We start from the raw sequence: 25,876 nt of genomic DNA, 5'->3' as shown, positions 1-25,876 counted from the left end.
CACACACACACACAAACCCCACCACCCCCTGAACACAGCTGAATCCCCCCCCCCCCCCCCCCCCCCGTCATGACCCGGGGACGGTCATAGGCAGGGTTGTGTACTCCTGGAAACCATCTGGACACCATCATCATTTCCGAACAGGCAAAGGTTTGTATTGCTTTGTGCCTATTTAACCCGGGCAATGCTAGGTACCATTGCTAGTTTTGTATAAATTGGACTTCACTTGCAATGTTGTGATTTGTCTTTTAAATATTTTACCCATTTTCTTTTATCTCTGAATATCGATATGACCGCGGCCCTACGCTGCATACTGACACTAAGACAAATTCAATTTTTTTTTGTCAAAAATTGTGTAATCTTGCATATTATGGCAATAAAAGTGATTGTGGTCGTGACATACAGTACGTACCTGCTCATCTCATAGAGGAAGCGGTCGGCCCGGGCCATGCGCTCTAGCTCATGTTTGTGCTCCTCCAGGAGGTCAATGTCACTTTTCTCTGGGACAAACTTCAGCAACTGCAAAGATGCAAGGAAAAGGTTAATCTCAAAGCTTCATTAAAATGTTAGTGATAACAGTAAAGATATTCATATATATGGCAGTATTTCCTTTACATGCATGCTGTAAAACTACTGCAGCAGCAAGACAAATGCAACCTGCAGTGCAACAGTCCATAAATATCCACATGAGTCATTCCTAAACTGCTACACCTGAACACTGGCAATAAAACACTGGAACACTGGAAATCAACAGCCATCACTTGCTGTTTTGTTCTAGGCCTAATGCTGATTGGGCAAAGTAGATCCAAAACTCCATTGAGGTTAAAAACCCCATTAATCAGTGGCTATTGGATATTACTTGTTTTGAGACAAAACAATATCTACTGTATTTCCTTTCCCCAGCCAATCAAATCAATATGCAATGTTTGCAGCAGCCAATAACAATGATAACTACAACAACATAACAACAATAGACTTAATACAGTGAACCTCTTACTGTACTGTACTGCTCTGTTACATGTATATGACTTCATTTATTCAACCTTACCTGCTCCAGCATGTCTTTGGCTAGCTCCTCCCTCTCATCCATCTCTAGGATTGCCCTCTTGATTTCATCATTGCTCATTTTTAACCTGCGAAGGGAACAATTGGACATTTTGTGTTTTAGCAATAACACCACGTACGTATGTTCCTTATGTCACATAGAGGCACAGAACATTTTGATCAATGCACAATGTTTTGGATCAGTGCTCATACAATGAGGAAATTGAATAATTACGACAGTTATTCAATGGGAAAGTTACATAACAGTTGGATGGTGTCATCATTCACAGAAGTCCATTCACACCTACTGTACACTTAAATACATGTCTCATTGGATATCTGTTTTAATGATAAACTGGCCAAGTTACAAACACAATGCACACATAACAGGCCCAGCATCACTGTGAATGATCTCACTAATCACTGTGACTAATGTCCTGGACCAGTTGCCAGCTGCTGTCAGCAAATGATCAATGTTTAGTGTGCTAGAGTTGTGATCAATAACAGTATTGTTAGGGTGTGCAACAAAGCCCTATCGACCTTATTGCTGACCCCATTTGGGCCTAGTTTGTGCCCTGGGGTCATTTTGCTATTGACAGGAAACTGAGTTCAGGAGGGTTCAGGAAGCCTGTATATTGATCTGTCATCGGTGTCAGGATTCAAAGTCTCTGAGGGGTCTCACATCTTTACTATTAGGGGGGATACCAATGGCAACCATATTGCAGGGTGAGACTTAAAAGATCCTAATTGATTCCGGTTTAGATATAATGTGGCTGAATGCCCCTTGGGAAGGGAGTCAATTCTATGTAGAGAAATTATATAGGGATTCACGATCCTTGTATTTTTAAAGAAAGTAATCTGAAAAGCATAGGTCATTTCAAATTACCACTCCTTGGTGCATCCTTACCTGGACAGTGTTTTTCTGTCATATAACCAAGCCTGCTCTTTCCTCCAGACTGAATACATTGACGGTAATGCAATTAGGCTAACAGATGTCCTTACGAGTCCATTAAAAACACATTTCCTGTACCAAACATAAGAAGCACCTGCTTGAAACAGCTCTCGAATGACTTACGTCTCTAACCCCTGACCCAAAGGCCTGTGGGCTTCAACTTCACTTTCCATGTGCTTGAGTCTGCTGAGGGCATCTTTTCATTATTCTAATCCAATAAATGGATCATGACTTGTTGTTTACTGATGTTATGATGTATAATATGTATAATATATAATAACATAATTCAGCATTCTGGCTGGGACGCGTACTTTGAAAGCAGGATGACACAGTTCTGTGCACGTCGGCCGTCGATGACTGACAGCTCTTTGACCTTCCGTGTGCTGACGTACAGGTCGTCCATAGAGCCTGTCTCTTTCTGCAGAAAGACAGATTAAGACAGAGATATAGGTTAGTTTTGAGGGTGAAAACAATATTATACAGTTTATACATCATGTACATGTTATCATTGTCTTGTTCAGAAATGACATGACCCCTACAACTTTTAAGCAAACGGCAATGTGTGTAGATTAGAATCTACACTGTAGATGAGATGATGAGCTTTTCAATAAACGTAACCATCGCCAGTTGTTGCTGTTTGACCAACACCATGGTCAAGTTCAGACCAAAGTGTTGCACTCTGTCCAAATGCTTCAGCAAATGTTGGCCAGAGGTTAATTAATTTCCCTGACCTGGTTTTGCAGCAGCGTATTTCTGAGGGACGTAATGCAATATACATTTCTGAGGGACATAATGCAAACTCTGAATGTAGTCGTGGAGGGAGGGTGTACGAAAACAGATCGAGAAAAGCCATGAAACACTGAGCTCCGCAAATTCACGCTGGTGCGAGCAGAAAATATAAAGCAGGTCCTGGGAGAAGAGTTTTTTGGTGAGTCACCACTGAAAACACAACGCAAGCGGACCTATAAAACTCTCAGAGGAACAGGAAACACTGTTCAAAACTCGGTCCAGGCCTGTCAGATATTTTTGTAAGCTTCACACAAATGTAGCATTAAAAATCCACAAGGGGAAAGAACACATGTCTGAAAAACCCAAATGTTAAATGCATTCTATTTATGGTGCGAGCTGGTTTTCCCGCCTGCCAGAAAAGGTCCTTTCTGCGGTTACAGGGCATGACGTTATGTCAAACACATGCGGCTTGTAAAGAAAGTGTCTTTTTTCCGTGCCCGCATTGACCTACGCTGACTGGCAGCGAATAGCGTTGGCACGGGGTAAGGGGGACAACTCCCATTGGCCGGGCCTGCCAGAGCCGTTTCTACCCACGCGCTCAAGGCATCCATGCCAGCTTGACGTTTATGAGCATTCAGCAAAAGTGCAACTGGAGACTGGTGCCGCCTTCTCTCTCTCTGAGGATGATCTTTTATAATAGCTATGAAGGTGATTGAAATGTGGACGAGGTGTTTGTTTTTGTGTGTGCAAGGCAACATTTCTTCAAGGGCTTTATCAATATTTATGGCGGTCTCGCTCCAATTCAGGTGATTATGATGAATTAAGGCAATGAAAGATGATTACAGTAATTACGGTAATTATTTGGGATGTGCAGGTTAAACAAGACAAGACAATGTTCAGGATGAATAAGGCAATGGCAATGAAGATTAATGCTGCATTTACATTTGGGATTTTTGAACCTCAAACCAGGGAAAGTGTAAAACAGTAACCAGCGATACATCATCTTTATTCAGGTGCTTCCTATACTGTATGCCTGCTATTACAGTGGTGAAAACAGTGTTATTTCGGAGAAAAATACGTCCTAGATTGAGGTTCATAAATCCCAAGATACTTTAAAGAAAACGTAATACAAGTAGACAGTAAACATATCCCATAACCAGTCCAGCAACAAGTAATATTGACCAAAGACCCTTGAGGGCACATAACTCTCCTTGTTTGCTGCCCGCTGCATAGCAGAAGAGAAGGGCACAGAGCAATGGAAGTAGGTGGTAGAGAAGCTGGAAGAGCCTTGACTCACCTGTTTGAAGGATTGGTTAGTGAGCAGCTCCTGCCCAGGCAGTCGGAGAGTGCAGAGAGAGACCAAAAAAATTGAAAACACATGCAAAGATTAGCACTTCAAGCGGCAAAAGGTGGCAGAACTACAGTGGTGTTTGGAGCAGAGAGCTACAACTATGCACACTACAAGCAGAACTTGGGAAGCCTCTGTGAGACAGGAATGTCACCTACTTCTTCAGTCGTTAGGGGCTCATGAAATGTATATTGGTGGTTGGAATAGCTCCGTGCCGCATTGGTGAATAGACATTTAAACTCTGTTCTATTTTGCTTGTATTCTTAAAAGGGACCATGATTGTTCAAGTGTACTCTTTTTATTGCATCTACATCTGTCTTGAAATGGAAGAAGGGGAAAATGAAAAATGAATGTGGTAACTAATCCTACAGAGGGTCAATATAAACAAAATACTCTTTTGAAAGAATGACCAACGAAAAGCTTATAAAAGCAATTACGGCGTATATAAACATTGGAACACTGTCCAGTCGAATATCTCACTTGCCAAATGGAACGGAGTTGTCATAGTCAGAGAGACCTTGGGTTTTATGAAGCTAAATCTGTAGAGATCTACATTTAACTGCTGGCGTGTGCCAATGAAAACTCTCACTGTATAAATAAATATCCCTAATAAATCACTGTCAGCAACAACCTCAAATGACCCATTACTCTTTAATAAAATCAACAAAGAGAAGTTCTGCATTTAGTTGTCAAAAGGCTTTGAACTGTGCCAGTAAAATGCATTGAAAAGGCTTCAACAATGGTAATGCCTCTATAGAGACTATCTGTTGCTCTCCCATTAAGGCTTTAAGAGCTTGTTTGTAAACCATTATTACTAGAAACTAATTAAGGATTAATTGACCTTCCACTTAAACCTATTTGAGGCAGTTAAATCAAATTATCACATGATAAGTGCTATGTAATTAGTTTAACTATGGTAACACAGGATGAACTCATTGCTATGTACTGTATGCTAGCTTCTTGAAGTGTAGAGTAGAGGCGTGCACACTGCAATTATCCTAATAGTCGGCTCAAGATTCAGCTCCGTTCAATCAATTGCTGCTTTATTTTAATATGCTAACCTCAATATTCCTTTGCTGTATCATAGGGCATTCACAACTACTACATTTTAATAGTCATCAACGACTCCCAAAAGGTAGTCGACTAGTCAATAAGTCATGTGATTATTTTTTCACCCAATAAAAAATTATAAATTCTCGTCAAAAAGGTCTAAAAAACAGCCAGTGACAGCCGTTTCCTTTGTGTGTGTAATGCATGAGCCCATGAAGACCTGGCCTGCTCCACACAGCCCCCAAACAAATGCTTGAAGATATGAGGGCAAGCTTGAGCTCTGTGGTGTTTCTACAATAAGCCATTCAGGAGTGAACAGCTGCTAATGTTAGATGGAGAGACTTTCAGACATCCTGGCCCTTACCCCAGCGCGCACACACAAATACACACCCATTCAATCCCAGTGGCATAATTCATCACTTCAATGGCAAATCAAACTTGCAACAATAGCGGGCCACAGATATCTGTTCTTGTACCCCCCCCCCTCCCAACACAACACAACACATACACGCAGCAACATACTGTATGCCAAAAAATCCACTGCATTCCAGAATGGTGTATCCCAAATCCCAATCCCTAACAACCAAAAGCGAACCTGCTGTCTCTGATAGGCCGAGAACATCTTCTCTATGTCCTTGAGGTCGAGGGTCTTGAAAGCTCTCAGGTCATCGATGTCGTGCCAGATGGTGCCGGTGATCTTATTCTGAGGAGCAGGGGGACATAAGAGGCGACACAGGGGGAGATACAGCTGAGATGAATACTCTGTAGCTCATGCCATGAATTATAAAGGTGCTTTTTTGGCACATAGACAAAAAAAACTGAGAAAAAGAAATCAACAAATGCATGTGAAGGTAGACACAGGAAACCCTATGTGGGCTTATTCTGGGTCTCTGCCAAGTATTGCTACTGCTGTTCAGATACATTTACGTGAGATTAAGGATCAACGTACTGTATGTGCTGAATTTGTTATGCAATGACATTAGCTCCTCGCTATATGACCAGCAAGATGCAATTATGGAACGGCTCATACTTTACTCCTGATATACTCCTTTAATCTGATTATGAATCTACCATATTTTTATATTATGGACATTAGGTCATGCTCACAATATGATGCCATAGGATTTAGAGCTCTAAAATGAAAACCTTGAAATTCAAACTATAAGAACAGGTTTATTTCAGATACTCATTCGTTTGGGCCAACATTTGGTCCATCATAGTATAGGGTTTCAACTGCAGTAAAAAAAAATTAAAGGATCGAATACAATGTTTTCATACAACAGCAGCGTCAGGATGACGGAAGCACAAGGAAGATGTTTGACGATATTGTGAAAAAGGGCCGCTGTTCTCTCACCTCTCCTAGCTTGGCCCAGTTGAAGGACTTGAGGGGGTGAGAGGGCTGTGGGATGGACTTGGAGCGCAGGGTGCTGCTCGTGCCAAAGGAGGGCGGCGGAGGCGGAGCTCCAAACATGGGCGGGGCTCCGGGCGGGGGAGGGGGGGCTCCAGGGGGGGGAGGCGGCGGGGGAGGGGGTGGGCAGCTGAAGGGTAGAGGAGGCGGAGGCGGAGGGAAGCTGCCACTCAGAGGTGGAGGAGGTGGGGCCATGGGGCCACCAGGGGGCGGAGGAGGGGGTGGGAAAGACACACTGCCGCCCTGTTGTGAGGAAAGAGAGGAAATAAGAGATACGTTAAGATTATTATTTTTGTTTTGTTTTTATTTATAGTTAATTTTTTTAATAATAAGCGGCCCTGCTCACAGCGATATCATGGATGCGTGTGGACAGGTCCATGACTTGCTCCTTGGCTGAGCGCAGCTCCACACCCTCACGCTGGAGCTTGTCCTTCATCTTGTTCAGAGTCTTCATCATGTCTTCCTTCTCCTGGGTCTTGGTCTCACACTCCCGCTCCTTCCTCTCTAGCTTGGCTAGCAGCTCTGCATGATCTGGGAGGAGGAAGAGGGGAGAGGACTATTAACATGGTGTAAGCAGAGGTAGACAGTCATTGATTTGTGCAGAGAGACATAAGAAACAGAACATGAATGCATTCACAAAAGCACTTAAATTGGCCTCTCTTTTTACTAGCTGAAATGAGATGCATTTTCTCTTTCAACCTGCAGAGGGCAGTGTGTCAAACAAGTCTTACCTTTCCTGAACTTCTCTGCCTGTTCTCGCCACTGTTTCACCTCGTTCTCATTGACCAACCTGTGAACAGACAGAGGGACGGATCAAAACAAAGTCAGACAGATAATACAGAGAGACATAGAGGTTTAAAAGACAAGCTGTTCATTCAAATCCATTAATAAACACAAAGCTTGCAGGTAATCAATTGCAGTCCAACCTAGTCAATAGAAGACATTTTGAGGAAAAACATGGACTGGAAATTATCCTCATTGACAATCATTGCCACTTCCTATTTGTGAATGGAATTTGTATTTATTGCCTGGGGAATTGACTGGGTTGAAATGCATTTTACCTTGTTAAGCTGCATAGCACAACGTTAATGCTAAAATCAATATTGCCAGGTTGGAATCAATGAGTGTATATTCATGGTTATGAAAGTTGGCAGTCAGTTCAGCTGGAAGTTTAAGGTTAAACTAGGTTATACTGTAAATCCCATATGAAATTGAGTTTCAGTCATGTAATAGTTGGGTGTTCATGGTAAAGTAGGGGCAGTCAGGGAGACTGCAGGTGGGTATAAAGGAAACAAATAGGAGGTCAAAGTAAAACTACTGAATTAAGGAGAACGTTATGAGACATGAAATGAGGGGAAGAGAGATTGTAAAAGTGAAACCTGGTGCATCGGTGGTATCCATGGCTAAAGATGGGGGAATAGAGACGTTTCAGTGACGATTTTAAAACCAACAACGATAGTGAAAGAGCAAGAGAGTAAGTACAGGACAGAAGCCTAGTTATGAGCTACAACTCACAGCAAGAATAAAATAACCTCGCTGTGGTAATGATTCACGCTTAAGTGGTTGTAATCAATTCTCAAGAGAAAGCCCACAAGGCAATTTAAGGGCAAATTAATCAGTTTGAGGTCTTCTAATTGCCTGTTACTTAACGAACAGAACTGCCTGAACTTGATTACGAAGTCAATCCTTCTTTAATTACAGCTCAAGCAATGTGTCATGGATCCCGTCATAAAAAAGACATGCAATCACTTTATTGTCCGCTACTCTGAAATAAATACCTTTACATAGCTGGGGAAAAAATGTGATTTGGAGAAGAGTGTTAATTTGGGGTCAGGCGCGCAAGGAGTCAACGTCATACGGACCGCGGATGATTAACGACTCCGTCCCTCATTTGTTTTAACAGCGTAACCCACCCACCACCCCCCCCCCCCCCCCCCCTCCTGAGCCGCCACGGCACGAGACAAACGTTTCACCCGTTAACCATCAGGGCCTCCGGGGCACAGCCAAAGAATGAGGAAATCTCAGTTTATGTACGCTTTTTCCAGGCATAATTTACTCTCTGAGAGTTTATGGAAACACAACAAGACTTTGGCATCAACGTAAAGAGAGGGGGAGGTTTTGACCGCTATAATGGATCTGCAATTGACAGCTTAGCCGCCGTGTCTAAACTCGCTCTCTGTGTGCTACTGGAAAGAATTACATTCAAGTGTGCTGATTGCACAAACAATGGAGGCTGAATTAGTCCATAGAGTGGGAGGCGGCACGGGCCAAGGTTTACCACGCTACATGCTTTATGGTGCTTTCATCACCGAGACTAAAGACATTAATCACTGATCTGAAGCTTGGTTTAGAAATGACAGAAATGTGGAGACCGATACAGGAGAAAGATGAGAGAGGGAGAGAAAAGAATGACAGCAAGTCAAACAGAGGGAACCTGAAGCAAACTGGTGAAGAGAAATGTACACCCCCAGAGCACAGAGAGAGAGAGAAAGGAGTAGAACATGAACTCTATGGACAAAGCCCTGAATGCCATCTTTTAACGCTGCATACGCTCAGCAGACACCGCAGACCTTGGCTTGCGAACACTAGTCCAGATTCCTTTTCAAAATTCATCGAAACCTAGACCTCAAAACCCAATGAATGTCAGTGACCATTTGAAAAACAATCTCCCGAAGCAACAACGTAAACGGCACCGCTGGTGACATACAGACATCAACCATTTCCCCAAGTCAAGCAGGTGGTTTTATTTTATGAAAGGTTCATTTCTCCCTGCAGTCTTCCCCATCAAACCCACTGACTGCTTGGCCGCACCTGGACACGGCCAGCTCGCCTGCCTAATGCGATTAGAGACATTCTCCTTTTGATCTCAGGCGTCCACTTTCATGCCAATTCACCGCTTCCTCCCTTCCTCTGCCCACGACCCCATGCTGCCGCCTCACCTCCCCATCCTGTCCAATCACATTCTTCGCTCGCGCTACTTGTGAAATAGCTCAAAATACGCCAATAGCCAGGCTGAGACAGGCTGCTTATTTTTTTAATGATATATGTGGTTACTGGTTTATTGTGAATGGTTTGCCTTGTTGATGCGTACGCCAAAGCTCGGAGGCACAAGTCATGATCTTGCAGCGCTTATCCGCCTCGCAGCCACGCCTCGCTTATTCCGACATAAAAGTGCACACTGTTGAAATGAGTCTCGTCTTTGATCTTAGTGCGAAGTGATGCTGAGAGGATGCATTAACCACTTAGATGTTTCCAGAAAGTGGAGAGCCTGTTTACAGCCTCTGAGGGTGAAAAGACATGGAGTTTGTGCTGGCATTAGAGTGCACTTAACTCTCTCATCATGGTCTGGAACTCAAGGAACTACTTCCTCGGTCAAGGGTTCTCAACCTTTTGTAATTCTCACCTGTGATTGTTAAAACATTTCCGAGGACTAACTTCCCAAATAAATGATAGGCTATCATTCGGATACCTTGATGTGAGAGGTCCTCCGCAGCCCACTAGATGGCGTTCTGAGGCCCACCAGTGGGCCACAGCCCAGTGGTTGAGCCCACTGGGGTCACCCCTTATTATCTTAAGATGATTGATAAATACAATATCTGATATAGACTGTCATGTTTTGTGCCATTTAGATACTGATTGAAAACACTATGACTGCTGTGAGGGGGTATTCAAAACAGCAACAATCATCCCCATTCCCAAACAGCAGAAAGTGACCAGTGACCTGGCGCCCAATAGCCCTCACGCCCATAGCCAGCAAATGCTTCGAAAAGCTGGTTATATCACAGATCCGCCCCACACTCCCCCCGGACCACGACCCGCTACAATCCGCATACCACCCCAACAGGAGCACAGCGGATGCAGTAGCACACGTGCTCCACACCGCCCTCTCCCACCTGGAGGGGAAGGACACCTATGTGAGAATGCTGTTCGTGGACTACAGCTCAGCATTCAACACCATAGTACCCTCCAGGCTGGTAAGCAAACTCAAGGATCTGGGACTAAGCCCAGCAATGTGTGACTAGATCCTGGAGTTTCTAACAGACCGCCGCCAGGTGGTGAGAGTGGGCAACCTCACCTCCTCCCCACTGACCATCAGCATAGGAGCGCCACAGGGGTGCGTCTCCAGCCCCTTCTGGTATGACCTCTACACCCACGACTGCGTGGCGACTCAAACTTCGAACACCATCGTGAAGTTTGCAGACGACACAGCGGTCGTGGGGCTGATCTCCAGGAGCGACGAGACGGCCTACAGAAAGGAGGTGGAGGCCCTGGAACAATGGTGCCAGGACAACCACCTTTCTCTGAACGTCTCCAAGACAAAGGAGATCATTGTAGACTAAATGGTAAATGGCCTGCATTTATATAGCGCTTTTATCCAAAGCGCTTTACAATCAGTAGATAATCTACATTCACCCATTCATACACCGATGGCGGCAGGCTGCCACGCAGGGTGCCTTCACACCATCGGGAGCAAGGAGGGTTAAGTGTCTTGCCCAGGGACACAGCGACAGCAGCTGGGAGGGAGCGGGGATCGAACCGCCAACCCTTGCGTCATTGGCCGACCCGCTCTACCTCCTGAGCTAAAGCCGCCCCAGACTACAGAAGGGGGGGGGGCGCACACCCCCCAATCACCATCAACGGCACAGTGGTGGAAAGGGTGGACAGCTTCAAGTACCTGGGAGTCAATATCCACCAGGACCTGACATGGGCCAACCACACCGCCACTGTTGTCAAAAAGGCCCAACAGCGACTACACGGACTCAGGCGCCTGAAGAAATTCGGGCTAAGGCCAAAAATCCTCAGGGACTTCTACAGAGGCACCATTGAAAGCCTGCTGACTGGTTGCTTCACCACCTGGTACGGGAACTGCACCACCATGGACCACAGGGCGCTAAGAAGGGTGAGGCGCGCGGCCCAGCACGTAACAGGATGTGAGCTGCCAGAACTGCAAGATCTGTACAACCAGCGGTGCCTCAGGAGGTCCCTGAAGATCATCAAAGACACAAACCACCCCCACAACAGTCTGTTCACCCTGCTACCCTCAGGGAGGAGATACAGGGTCCCAAGAGCACGCACAAATCGCTTGAGGGACAGTTTCTTCTCGCAGGCCACGAGACTCCTTAACATATACAAATAGTGTAGTAGCTGTACTGTACCGCACTGCAGCTGCTACCATCATGTATGACTAATGTTCAACAGTATGTTTAATTAGGTAGCTACTTGCACCTAACAGAATGTTATTATGTTTAATTATGTTTAAAGTATGTTCATGCCATTTGCACATATGTGCAGTGAATACGCCACTCTCTGTGGCGGGTCTACTGCTTTATTGCTTGTTGCCTCTTGTTTCTTTTTTGCACTATGTTGTAACGGAGCCTACAGCACAAGAATTTCACACGTGATACTTGTACTACGGAGTGACAATAAAAATCTTGAATCTTGAATCTAGGTACTTTTCTGCTCTGATGATGGATAAAGATGTGCAGTCACTTACATGCGGATGATGTTCTTGACGCTGAAGTTGTCGAGCGGGGCGGCGTCGGGGTCCTCACCCTTGTCGTCCTGTAGGACTATCTGCTGGAGGATCCTGTCTAGGAGCTGCCAGTGCTGCAGGCTGCCACCTCCACGCTTATCTGGGTATGGAGAGACAAAAATACTGAAGGTTAGACTGATATTGTTGTTGTTGTTGTCGTCGTCCCTTTTATCATTATTATTATTATTATTATTACTTTATAATTGTTATTTTTATTATAATTTAATTTTATACGATGGAGGTTCCTCCCGGACCACACATACATAAAAACAGCAAACGCATTGTTTTCATGCTCAATTTTCATGTGCATGCTATTACTAGAATGCAACATCATAAATGAGATATGCTTGCTGTCTCAGGGGCCATCTTAAAGGGGCCATATTATGCATTTCTTAATTTTGTATCATATATATGTTGTTACAATCTTGGATGGTCATATTAAACATGGGCTAAGCTTCAAATAAATAGGTGAAAGTGTTTTAATGTTACCCCCATGAACCCCCCCTCCCCCCACATGAAGTCTCGTAGACGAGAGGACATGGATTTGTGCGAGAGCATAGTTCTAGTGACGTCAGTAGAAGTTGTTACCATGGTGATGCCAAGCCTAGCCCGGGCCGGCAGCGCGCTCGCGCACCCCATAGCCTTCACCCTGCCCCTCTCTTCCCTGTTCTGACAATTTGCTCCAGTAACCTAACCCCGCATCACCACCAGGCTCTCTCCAACCTGGCTGTCTGGGACTAAACTAACACAACAGTAGTCTCATGGAATAACGGATTCCAGACCGCAAAAACAAGGAGACAACTTGGAAGTGAGCCAGGATGTAGGACTGAAGTGGTAAGTTCTGAAAATATGTTTGGTATGTTTCTCATTCCAGCATCGGTCCAATGTGCTGCTAGGAAGCGCTAACGTTACTTACCGGCTGGGTAACGTTAGCACTTGCTATTATGTTAGCCTAGCAGCACAGCTGCCTTATAGACATGAACAACTGATGAATGACAAAGGCACACATTTTCAGAACTTGTAACATTAGTCCAACTTGCTGACTTCTCCAAGTCCTCATTTTGGTTTGGTCCGTGTAGCCTTTGCTAGGAGAGGCACACTTATAGTCACAAGCTTTTGGGAAGTTAGCTAACTAGCTACATTAGCTGTTGTTTTTTGGCTTGAATGTGATGACATTGATTAGTGTGAAGCTCCCTGGGCAGGGTGTAACGTTATGGCGGCCGCGGTAATAGAATCCCTGCTCGGCCAGCCACCGAAGGAAATGTCCGGGTGCAGCCCGGGCCTAGCGGAGCTGTAGATAGCTAGGGGGATGTTGATATATCAATTGATAGCTTGCTTTACGTCCAAGTCACGTTTTTCATCGATGGTCAAATTCGTTTTGACAATCCGTTGCTCGTTGATATAATTGTTTTACAACTACCAAATTTAGTAGTTAAAGCAGAGATCGTCTGTCTGTTTCTGTTATGAATGACTATCTATCTATCTATCTATCTATCTATCTATATAGATAGATAGATAGATAGATAGATAGATAGATAGATAGATAGATAGATAGATAGTCAGACAGACAGATAGTCTCGCTTCTACAGCGCTAGCTCTCTGGGCAGAAGTTTGCAAACACCAAAACTCCCCGCGCTGCCCGCCTGGAGTATTTCCCGGAGGGTGGGGGTTTAGGGACAGGACCTAAAACAGAGCATTTCAGACAGAGGGTGAACTGAAGGGGGCAGTGAGAGCCAGGACAAGATAAACAATGAGTTTTTTCAACTATGACTGATGCAATAAGTTACTCTAGTGGAGGGCGCCAACAATAAAATAATAATACATTATATTAGCAAAATATGGGCCCTTTAAGTTAACCTTTCACCAGCTTTTAGGACTCTATAAATCAGCCATGCCCACACTTTTTTGCCTTGCGAGCTACTTTTAAAATGACCAGCTCTATATGATCTATCGAATGCGGGGGAGGAAGAGGGAGAGAGACAGAGATGGTGTCTCGAGTCACAGCACAGCTTACACAGCAGCTGTTGTGAGGATGGACAAGATTTGGAGGGGGGGGGGGATTTTTATGAATGGCACACGATCTACCAGCATGGCCTTTGCGATCTACCGGTAGATCGCGATTGACATATTGGGCACCCCTGCTATAAATGGTTTACCTGTCCTGGAAGCATCTTTGTGAATTTGATCAGTATCAGTTGACTAAAAAAAGTGAGTCAAGTAAAAATGACTTGTAATCAGGCTACTTACATGGCATCTGTAGGCAGTGTTGGAGGATGGAGAGGAGGTATGGGTAGGCCTCTGTGTGGTTCAGCTTCTTCTTGATCAGCTCAAACATGGCACCGGCACTCTTGGTGTCTACATGGGACTGTTGAAGAAAGTGAGAGATAATTAGTCCCCAGTAACTCTTAAACTATACAATAAATTTGATGGTTGTTCTGTGTGACTTAGGATGAAGACAGCCAAAATAGTACAGTCCCTGACAGCAACTTGAGAGCAAAATGTACTGTTGTCTCAAGGAACGATTGATCGATAACTCACCATATCAAACCGTTTGGCTAGTTCCGAGTCGTCCTCGTTCCGCACCATCTCAAAGAAGTCCAAATGCCTGGAGAGACAGAGAGAGAGTACAGTCCAATGAGATTGAACGATGTGGTGAAATTTAGAGTTGTTGTAATACCTCCCTACAGACCTAGGGGGTGCTATCTGCAGTAAACTGCTCTAATCTAGGACTTCCTGTTTTAGGTAATATAGACATCTGAATAGAGAGCCACAGAAACGAGTCCGGAAATCATCGATGCTAACAGTCCTGGTTCTTCACTGTTTTCGCCTATGGGAGTTTTGAATGGGTTTTTGGCGCGATGCTTCTAATAATCTCTCTGGGCAGGCTTAATCAAACGCGAACCAGTGTTTAGTAATATCATCTTCACACACGACACGAGGACCACTTTTACGAGTTTTGAAGCTTTTACGTGCCGTTAAAAGGGCGGCTAGCTAGCAAACGGCTAAATGAGACTACACTCTTGAGTCGATGGGGATATATGTATACGTCAATAACGTCACCACTTCAAAGGACGAACACGGAAATTCCCTTTCCCTCACCTGGTTCAGCCCCGTTCAGCCCGGGGTAATCAGTGCACAAATCAACAATAGTCCAGGTTGAGTGCTGACGTGACGTGGAAGCCTATGCGACAGTGTGTAGTTCTGGATTAGCTTAGCTCGAGCTTTTTACTTCTAGGGCTCGCATTTATGCTACAAAACTCATGAAAGTGGTCCTCATGTGTGAAGATTATCCGACGGAACTCTGGTTCGCGTTTGATTAATCTTGCGTTGCCCAGAGATCGTATTTGAAGCATCGCGGCAAAAACCCATTCAAAAATCCCATAGACAGAAACAGTGAAATACGTCATCCCTGCGGCTCTCTATGGTGTGATTCTGGGTCAGTCCCCTAAGGAGAGAGAGGAGGAGGGGGCTGAACCTGGGCTCTGTAGACTTTGTTTTTGTAAATCAATAATTTTTATACTTTTTAAATTCTAGTTTATTGGTTTTTATTATTTTAGAATAGTAATTTCACCACAAAACGACTACAATTAATTTGTAATTAATTTGGAAAGTCTAAATGTTGGATGCAGTTTCCAGTCCAAATTTGTGAAGTGGATATACTACTGGTTGATTGGTCATTGGGTCCCAGCCTCACCTAGTCTCACGTAGTCAGACCCACCATTGACGTCATCAAGCTTCCAGCGACGGAGGGTCTGAATCCCAAGTCTGAATTCACACGAGACTTCCGCCGGCGCCAGGCAGATGGCGTAATCTGGTTGGCTGGGCTGTGACGGAAGTTACGTCATACAGCGCGTCATACAGCGCGTCATACAGCGTGCCTCCCATATTACAGTCCGTTCAGTGGAACACCGTGAAGCACCATGAAGAGGGAAGCGATAAAAGGAGCGACCAAACAGTAGACCTGTCTTGCAGGACCGTAGTTTATCTCTATTGTCCGAACTGAATGATTTGGAGCAAAGAAGACAGCCAAAGTTTGCAGTTTTAGCCGGCGTGGTGGTGAAGTTGATGTTTTCACCCAGGGTCTATTTAGCTGTTGCACCCATTCTGAATGCACCGCCCATGTGGTCCGTGGTTGGTCAATTCATGTGTCTGTCACGCATGTTTTTTTTTTGTCTTGGGGGGCGGGCATTAACCACTTTTGAGAGTTGTGCTCCAGACGTAGATAACATGTACGGCTGGCACTGCGAGACTAAGCCTCACCTATCCAGAGTGGCGTTCTCATGCTCTCGGAGCTTGTCGATGACTGGCTGGATGCCCAACATCAGGAACTCGTACCTAAGGTGGAGGCGGAACTCCAGGTTGTCCTAGAAATGCAAGGAGAGGGAATTAATTTTATGAGGTGATTTTATGAATCCACCATGAAAAAAGTCAAAAGTTCTATATACCGGTACTTTTAGACCTCTGCATTGATATTGAATACATTTTTATATCCAGATTCACAGTAAAAATAAAAAAAACGATTAAAAAAAGACATGATTCACATGATTTTTTCTCTCCTGCCAAATATTGAAAATTCATTCAACCAAATTTCCGCGAGACTTGTTTGACAGCGTGTCATCTGAAAGGCCTGTGGATGTTGGCTCTGACCTCTCCAGCTCCGGCGTTAAGCACAGCATTGATGAAGGACATGATGGCTGTCTTCAGGTTGACCTCGTCTCTGTAGCGGCCCGTACTCTTGTCCAACTCGTTCAGCAGCGTCTAGACGATGGGGACAGACAGGAGAGTTAATCAGCAAGTGTGTCCTTGATAAGAAAAACTATTTTAGCACCAACATCATCAGATAGAAATGCTGACAAATGGGTCAAAAGACACATGTTAATAGCTAGTTTATAACAGTCATTCCATCCCTCTTCCACTGACCCCGACACATTTTCACACATTAAGCATAATACAAACTAACATTAAAAGGCCCATAACTTCTGAATCACTCAGCTCCTGTGTTGTTAGCTTAGCCTGGGGTGGCGTGATTTACCACGCACGCGGGGGACTTGTGAGACCCGGCTTGTTGACACAGTCCTGCTAGTCACTACGGCACCACTGCACACTCACGGACCCCCCTATAGTCCCGCCTGCATACTCCATAACTCTGGATGTCCTCACGTGCCTTTAATACGGCCGATGTGTTGACTTAACCTCAGCTGTGAGAGTGTAAGTGTATGAGCCGCTACAGAGCGAGGCTCCAACTCATCAAAATGACCACAGCATGATTCATCCTCTCTTCGCCAGAGTATCACCCTCAAATATTTTGTCTGCCCTTTCCCCCTAAAGTCTAGATGCCTCATGTCCTCTCCTCAGCAATGGCAAGTATGTGAGTGCTCAGAAACAGTTCAAATAAGGGGCGCTCAGGTAGTGCAGCTGCGGCGGTAGATTTCCTGCCTACCAACACGAGGGGCGCAGATTCGATCCCCCGTGTTACCTCCGGCTTGCTCGGGCACCCATACAGGCACAATTGGCAGTGTCTGCAGGGGGGAACCTGGATGAAGGAGATGTGTCCTGATCGTTGCACTAGCACCTCCTCTGGGCGGTCGGGGGGAGGGGAACTGGGGGGATTAGCGTGTGATCCTCCCACACGTCCTGCCGGTGGAACTCCTCACTCACTCCCTCTCTCACCTGGAAGCGGGTCCTCTCGGCGGCATACTTCTGGTAGTGCGCCATGGCCTGCAGCACCTTCTTGTGTCCGTCGGGCACCAGGCACACCGCCCCGAGGATCTCCAGCACAGCCACCTTGGTCTTGATGTTCTCGGTGCGCAGGCTCTGGGAGATGGTGTTGATGCTCTGCGGGTGGGCCAGCACGTGGGCGCGGCCCTGAGAGTTGTTCATCAGGGCCTTGATGCAGCCGATGACGGAGGTGTGCACGCGGCTCTCCGACGTCTCATAGTCCATGCTGCGCAGGAAGTTCAGGAGGCAAGTGAGGCCGTCCAGCTCGATGAAGCGCGTGACGAACCTGGAGAGGAGGAAGAAATACAGATTCAGCTGGAAGGATCCAAACATGTGTCCACAAAGATTCACTGTAATAGCCACAGTAAGTAATCAGATTACAAAGGAGGAATTTGACTTAGTGCAAGTATGCAGCGCAGCGGTCACATCAATAGTAGAAGACAAAGCAAAGCAATACAGAAAAAACATCCCAAATTATAAAGTCATTTAAAGTGACATATGATGAGGGGACAGGGAAGGGGGTAGGATAATGTAGGATAATAAAGTCTAAAGTATTCAAACTGTCTGTTAGGAGGCAAATGCCAGTGTTCGGCCCATGAACATCATAAAGCATTTTTATGTGCTAATACAATGAACAAATGCATTTTTTTTATACAAACTGACTTCTTTCCCCTCTCCAGGGAGGTCAAAGTTCAGGGATGCTACAGAATGGTGCCTGTGGAGCTTGTAGGGATTCGGTGTCTTGCTCAAGGACACTTCAGCAGGGCAGATGCGTACAGGGGCTTAAATGATCTTCTCTGCTGCCCCAATTTCACTCACAAGTAAAATACTAATTAAAGAATTCAAAAAGTATATTGATCTACTACACTGTATTATAGACAGACACTACTAACTCAGCCCATCGCTGTATACAGAACCAATCAAAGCAGCACCAAACATGATTAGCTTCATACTGTAGTACATAAAACTTTACAATGTCACCATCCACTCCCAACCTATGCAATGATAACCTTCATTAGCTGGGTTTAATTAGGAGTGCGGCAAGTGATTAACCTCTCTGGGAGAGAGGCGAACTGATTGAATGACTGCGAGGACATGTAAACATTGAGGGATGTGACATCTAGAGGGCAGACAGTGGGGGTTTGTAAATGATCTTCCCACTCATGAAGATTCCTGATAGGGCTCATAAATAATTTCAAACAAAAGTGAGCTTGTAAGATGAAGAGAGAGAGAGATGGGGAGGGAGAGAGAGAGAGAGAGGAAATGAAAGTCAGAAAGTGAGAGGGGCTGAGAAAAGAGGGGTCTGAAAAAGAGAAAGAAAGGGAAACTAGAACGACTGCACCGTGGATTAATGCCTCCGCCATTAGTTCATTCTTAAGTCCAAATCGCCATTTGAGGCAAATTGGAAGAAATTCCATCAAGGCGCTCCTGAGATGTTGCGTTAAAGAGCTTGGAAATTGGGTGTGTGAGGTCACAGTGACCTTGAACTTTGACCTTTAACCATCAAAATCTAATCAGTTCATCCTTGAGTCCAAGTTAATGTTTGAGGCAAATTTGATGACACTGCATCAAGGCATTCCTGAGATATTGCATTAACAAGCTTGAAAATGGCGTTTGAAAGGTCACAGTGACCTTGACCTTTGACCACCAAAATCTAATCAGTTCATGCTTGAGTCCAAGTCGATGTTTGAAGCAAATTTGATGAAACTCCGTCAAGGCATTCCTAAGATATTGCGTTAACAAGCTTGAAAATGGCGTTCGAGAGGTAACAGTGACCTTGACCTTTGACCACCAAAATCTAATCAGATCATCCTTGAGTCTAAGTCGATGTTTGAGGCACATTTGATGAAATTCCATCAAGGCGTTCCTCAGATATCGCGCTAACGAACATCGGACGGACGGACGTACGTACATGTACAGTACGTACGTACGTACGTACGTACGTACGTACGTACGGACAACCCGGATCCATTATGGATCTGGCATCGCCGGCGGAGGCATAAAAATGGGACGAGGGGGCAGCGAAGTGAGATGTATTGCTGCTCATCGTAACAGATACATTGTTTTGACACGGTCAGAGGGCTACAGGCAGATACATTGTTTTGACACGGTCAGAGGGCTAGGCAGATACATTGTTTTGACACGGTCAGAGGGCTACAGGCAGATACATTGTTTTGACACGATCAGAGGGCTACAGGCAGATACATTGTTTTGACACGGTCAGAGGGCTACAGGCAGATACATTGTTTTGACACGGTCAGAGGGCTACAGGCAGATACATTGTTTTGACACGGTCAGAGGGCTACAGGCAGATACATTGTTTTGACACGGTCAGAGGGCTACAGGCAGATACATTGTTTTGAAACTGTCAGAGGGCTACAGGCACAGTTCCATCCCCTCCCACCGCTGTCTTGGCTTGGGCAAGCCTGGTGGAAAAAACACACGGGCTGCCCTCAAAAATATGTAAATCATCCAATTATTATCCTATACATCTCAGACCAGGGCTGCTTCCCCCCACTCACATGTTGAGTCCAACCTTCCTCCACAATGCAATATGGTGAAATCATAGAGAACACACACACTCACTCACACACACACACACACACGCACGCATGCACGCACTCACGCACGCACGCACGCACACACACACAAAGCTCTTAGCAGGCAATGTGCTTCTTGTTCTAGTGTAGTCATGACTCTTTGGAACATCAACAGCTGCGGTCTCCACTCATCACTAGGATAGTTCAAAATAAATCCAATATATTACATGTGACTTGATTCAGATGTAAGGCAGAGACACTGGAGATGGAGCGAGCGCAGATCCCATCCAAGTGTTGAAGTTGCACATCTTACATTGGTGACAAGTCTTTGGCTGCGGCAGAGCAGCTGTACAGCGATACGGCTGTCGGTGAAGCGCGGCCCACCTCAGAGAGAGATCTCTGTCCGTGAAGCGCGGCCCACCTCAGAGAGAGATCTCTGTCGGTGAAGCGCGGCCCACCTCAGAGAGAGATCTCTGTCGGTGAAGCGCGGCCCACCTCAGAGAGAGATCTCTATCGGTGAAGCGCGGCCCACCTCAGAGAGAGATCTCTGTCCGTGAAGCGCGGCCCACCTCAGAGAGAGATCTCTGTCCGTGAAGCGCGGCCCACCTCAGAGAGAGATCTCTGTCCGTGAAGCGCGGCCCACCTCAGAGAGAGATATCTGTCGGTGAAGCGCGGCCCACCTCAGAGAGAGATCTCTGTCGGTGAAGCGCGGCCCACCTCAGAGAGAGATCTCTGTCCGTGAAGCGCGGCCCACCTCAGAGAGAGATCTCTGTCCGTGAAGCGCGGCCCACCTCAGAGAGAGATCTCTGTCCGTGAAGCGCGGCCCACCTCAGAGAGAGATATCTGTCGGTGAAGCGCGGCCCACCTCAGAGAGAGATCTCTGTCCGTGAAGCGCGGCCCACCTCAGAGAGAGATCTCTGTCCGTGAAGCGCGGCCCACCTCAGAGAGAGATATCTGTCGGTGAAGCGCGGCCCACCTCAGAGAGAGATATCTGTCGGTGAAGCGCGGCCCACCTCAGAGAGAGATCTCTGTCCGTGAAGCGCGGCCCACCTCAGAGAGAGATCTCTGTCCGTGAAGCTCGGCCCACCTCAGAGAGAGATATCTGTCGGTGAAGCGCGGCCCACCTCAGAGAGAGATATCTGTCGGTGAAGCGCGGCCCACCTCAGAGAGAGATCTCTGTCCGTGAAGCGCGGCCCACCTCAGAGAGAGATATCTGTCGGTGAAGCGCGGCCCACCTCAGAGAGAGATATCTGTCTGTGAAGCGCGGCCCACCTCAGAGAGAGATCTCTGTCCGTGAAGCGCGGCCCACCTCAGAGAGAGATCTCTGTCCGTGAAGCGCGGCCCACCTCAGAGAGAGATATCTGTCCGTGAAGCGCGGCCCACCTCAGAGAGAGATCTCTGTCCGTGAAGCGCGGCCCACCTCAGAGAGAGATCTCTGTCCGTGAAGCGCGGCCCACCTCAGAGAGAGATCTCTGTCCGTGAAGCGCGGCCCACCTCAGAGAGAGATCTCTGTCGGTGAAGCGCGGCCCACCTCAGAGAGAGATCTCGTACTGGAAGAGAAATTAAGCCCAACATCCTGGTGATTAATGTATGGAAAGCGGAGGGGCGAGGGGTGTTGTTCTTGGAGTCCTGGTTCAAAGGGGTTGGGATGGGATTCAAGGCTTCGCTCGCTGCCTGGATGTCACGCTCCGTTGGTTCGCCGACAGCTCAGTAAAAACTCTCTCTCTCACTCTCACACACACACACACACACACACACAAGCGTGCACACCCCTGTCTACAGGAGGCACATGTACACACTTATGTGGGGAGCGGGAATGCATAACGCAAGAAAACACACGCATACATAGCTCCTCAAAGACATTCAACGTTTACTAATCCTCTGTACTGAAAACCCTCAACCCTTTTCATATCAAGGAGCCCTACTCTAGTCCACATTATGGCCATGGACCAGGCCCCCCCCTCATTTGATGAGATTTTGTCTCTCAGAACCAAATCTGAGTATATTCTTTATTGTTAGAGATGATTTTGTTCAGAATTCCTTGACTATCACTGTTGTGATAACAGTGTGAAACTATGATCAGAAAAGTTATTCTTCCACATTCTCTAATTGTGTTAACTCATTGTAAATGGAATAACGGTGACGTTTAAAAATGTTTCAATTTGCAGGGGACCCCTTGGAACCCCCTTAAGGACCCCTGGTGGTCCCCGGACCCCACATTAAGAACCACTGCTGTAAACAAAACCTTCTTGTAAGATGACATCCAGCTATTCTCTCTCTCTCCTGCCCCCTTTCCTCCCCATCTCTCTCTCTCTCTCTCTCTCTCTCTCTCTCTTTTCCTTCCTTCTTCCTTCCTTCTTCCTTCCCTCTTCCTCTCTCTCTCTCTCTCTCTCTCTGTGATGAGCGCTTGGATCAATGGAGCCCATCTCCTCTGACTTTAGGAGTCTTCTCTCATCGTCCCCTTCCCACTGACATTCACGCTCAGCCCAATGGCTTGCAGGATTTTTTATTTTTTGGATCGACCGTTGCATATTTGAAAACCCGCTGGGGGTTGCGTTCAAGACAGCGAGAGCTAGACGACTGCTGCATACAACATGAGCTCAGGCAGGGCTGAACAATACTGAGGCCCAGCCAACCCCCCAACCCCCCCCAACACACAGCTCTTCAGACGGACAAAAGAAAGACGGGACGATAGAAGTTTGAGCTGGACGAGACTAAACAGCAGTGACAGTGGAGGGAAACATGACGGTGGCGTGCATCGAGTCAGGGCCAAATATGGTCAGAGGTAACGTCTGGTTAGCTGCAGGTAGAAATGAAAGCAGATTTTTACTATATTCTAAATAAGATGGTAAAAGCCCTTAACCTGAGACAGTCCGTGCTCTAAATAAGATGGTAAAAGCCCTTAACCTGAGACAGTCCGTGCTCTAAATAAGATGGTATAAAAGCCCTTAACCTGAGACAGTCGGTGCGCTAAATAAGATGTGCAGTGTGGAAAACAAATCCAGATACAACAAAATGTCTTTTAAAACTTTGCCAACTAGTGGGGTTTCAGAAGTTTTCGCTGCATCATTCTGCTCTTTTTGAACTGTGAAAAAACAGAAACAACCCAGAAACAACCACACAATACACACTTATCACCCAGAAACTGTCCACAGCACAAGAATTTCACACGTGATACTTGTACCATGGAGTGACAATAAAAATCTTGAATCTTGAATCTTGAAACAACCACACACATACCCCAGTCATAAAGACACATACACAATACACACTTATCACCCAGAAACAACCACACACATACCCCAGTCATAAAGACACATACACAATACACACTTATCACCAAGAAACAACCACAAACATACCCCAGTCATAAACAGTCACATACACAAAACACACTTATCACCCAGAAACAACCACACACCTACCCCCAGGCAGAAAGACACACATACACAATACACACTTATCACCCAGAAACAACCACATACCTACCCCAGTCATAAAGACACACATACACACACACACTTCTTGCTGTACTATAGGACGTTCTTCAGAAGTGCTGTGTCAAGCCCTGTAACTGAGGTGTCTGCGGCGCTTGGAGGAGAGTCATGTGATATCGCCGCGGCTCTCACTCAAATAAATGTGAGGCAATGTGAGGCGGGCTGTTTGTGAACTAAAAGGTCGCGCAGAGGGCTACACTCACACAATGCAGATCACAATGGAATCCCTGGCCAAGCTGCACATGTACCTCGTCTGCGGTGTGTGTCGTATATCATAGCGTGGAGGGAAAGGCTTATATAGTCCTTTGGTTTATGGCCAAATCCACAGGGAGCGGTCGGTCGGCGCATGAATGTGTGTGACTATAAAGGCTTTTGCACACCAAGTCCGTATTTTCGTCCGAAATTGACGCACGAAAAAAAGAAAGAATACGACCTCATTTGTGTCAATCATCATTAACACATCGAGTCCGACAATTACGTCCGTCATTTCAGTTTTCGGACGAGGTTCGATTTTCTGCGTTTTTCGCATTAGTCAAAAGATTTTTGCGAGCTGGGACCCGTCTGTGTTTTCAGATGACGGATTAAAAAACACGCATATGAAAACAATCGGACTGTGTGTGCAAAGACCTTAAGTTGGTCCCAGGTGTGTCCTCCTGTGTCTATAATGGCTCCAGTGCCTTGTGGTTGAAGGCAGAAACATACGCTCGCGCACACATGTACGCTCGTGCACGCACGCACACACACACACACACACACACACACACACACACACACACAGAGTACACACACAGAGTACATAAACCTAGGAGTTATTCTTACTAATTGGGCAGTAATCAGACAGGGACACAAACCTTCAGAAACAACAGACCTAAATGCAATTAAATGCTAATTTCTATATAACTTTGCACAATCAGACCCATGTAAGTATGTGGTTTGTGTGTCTGTGTGTGTGTGTGTGTGTGTGTGTGTGTGTGTGTGTGTGTGTGTGTGTGTGTGTGTGTGTGTGTGTGTGTGTGTGTGTGTGTGTGTGGCTGTGAGCAGGGCCAAAGAGGATGTGTGTGTATGTAATTATTATATTATTATATCAGAAGCCCAATGCACAGGGGATCAGAGGAGGGTGGGAGCACATAACCCCGCTGCTCCAGTCCACCTCTCTCTCTCTCTCTCCATCCTCTGTTCCAACACAAACCTCCCTCTCAGACAACCCCAGCCTCTCCTCCAGCCTGCCTGCCCTCCTCTCCCTCACTCCCCCTCACATGCTCCAGTCGGGACTGAGACATTGGCAGTCTTAAAAAGCAAAAACACTGTTCCATCCAAGACTCTGTAAAGGTGCGATACCCAGTCTCCCCCCACACACCCCTAGTTCCCCCAACTACGGTAATGTATTCGGTAATATGTGAAAACAGATATAAAGTTCACTCTTTGTTGAGCGGAACCTTTGAGATATCCGGCGGTAAAATGTTTTGAAGGATAATATTTGCATATGGTTGTAGGACTCAGGACCTTCCAATGGCCTGTTGACACAAGCGCTCTTGTGAGGAGCCGGGGAGCGGCCGGCTGCAGTCGACTCCAGTCAATATTCTTGCTGGAACGGTTTTGCAGAAGCAACGTCCAAAGACGGGTTCCCGGGAAGACTTGTGATGCTTGACTGACATGGACCTGAGACCACAGTGTGGCCTCGATGACCTGCAGGAAAGACATGGACCTGAGACCACAGTGTGGTTCGGTGACCTGCAGGAAAGACATGGACCTGAGACCACAGTGTGGCCTCGCTGACCTGCAGGAAAGACATGGACCTGAGACCACAGTGTGGCCTCGCTGACCTGCAGGAAAGACATGGACCTGAGACCACAGTGTGGCCTCTGTGACCTGCAGGAAAGACATGGACCTGGGACCACAGTGTGGCCTCTGTGACCTGCAGGAAAGACATGGACCTGGGACCACAGTGTGGCCGCGGTGACCTGCAGGAAAGCTCCATTTTCTGTCCAACGAAACAGCGGAAATGACTGTGTTCAAAGGGCATCTGATCACTTCTTAGAAATAAGCATACTTGGGTG

At 46.2% G+C, this 25,876-nt stretch overlaps 1 protein-coding gene across 2 annotated transcripts in view; it reads right to left on the bottom strand.

Annotated features, from left to right (window-relative positions):
- Positions 1 to 25,876, bottom strand: part of daam2 (dishevelled associated activator of morphogenesis 2) — a gene marked incomplete at its 5' end in the record, with an annotated part of 77,632 nt that overhangs the window by 16,384 nt on the left and 35,372 nt on the right. For both annotated transcript variants that reach the window (XM_083632645.1, XM_083632646.1), the window contains 13 exons: positions 413 to 519; positions 1,049 to 1,133; positions 2,308 to 2,414; positions 5,719 to 5,826; positions 6,478 to 6,774; positions 6,878 to 7,062; positions 7,263 to 7,321; positions 12,026 to 12,164; positions 14,312 to 14,429; positions 14,603 to 14,669; positions 16,325 to 16,428; positions 16,712 to 16,822; positions 17,735 to 18,068. In XM_083632645.1, the coding sequence (XP_083488771.1) occupies positions 413 to 519; positions 1,049 to 1,133; positions 2,308 to 2,414; positions 5,719 to 5,826; positions 6,478 to 6,774; positions 6,878 to 7,062; positions 7,263 to 7,321; positions 12,026 to 12,164; positions 14,312 to 14,429; positions 14,603 to 14,669; positions 16,325 to 16,428; positions 16,712 to 16,822; positions 17,735 to 18,068 (1,821 nt within the window). The remainder of the gene's footprint in view (positions 1 to 412; positions 520 to 1,048; positions 1,134 to 2,307; positions 2,415 to 5,718; positions 5,827 to 6,477; positions 6,775 to 6,877; positions 7,063 to 7,262; positions 7,322 to 12,025; positions 12,165 to 14,311; positions 14,430 to 14,602; positions 14,670 to 16,324; positions 16,429 to 16,711; positions 16,823 to 17,734; positions 18,069 to 25,876) is intronic.

This window comes from Poromitra crassiceps, assembly GCF_964638095.1.
Source record: "Poromitra crassiceps genome assembly, chromosome: 3".
NCBI lineage: Eukaryota > Metazoa > Chordata > Actinopteri > Beryciformes > Melamphaidae > Poromitra > Poromitra crassiceps.
Note: the sequence above shows the minus strand (reverse complement) of the source record. Positions and strands in the feature narration are given on the sequence as shown.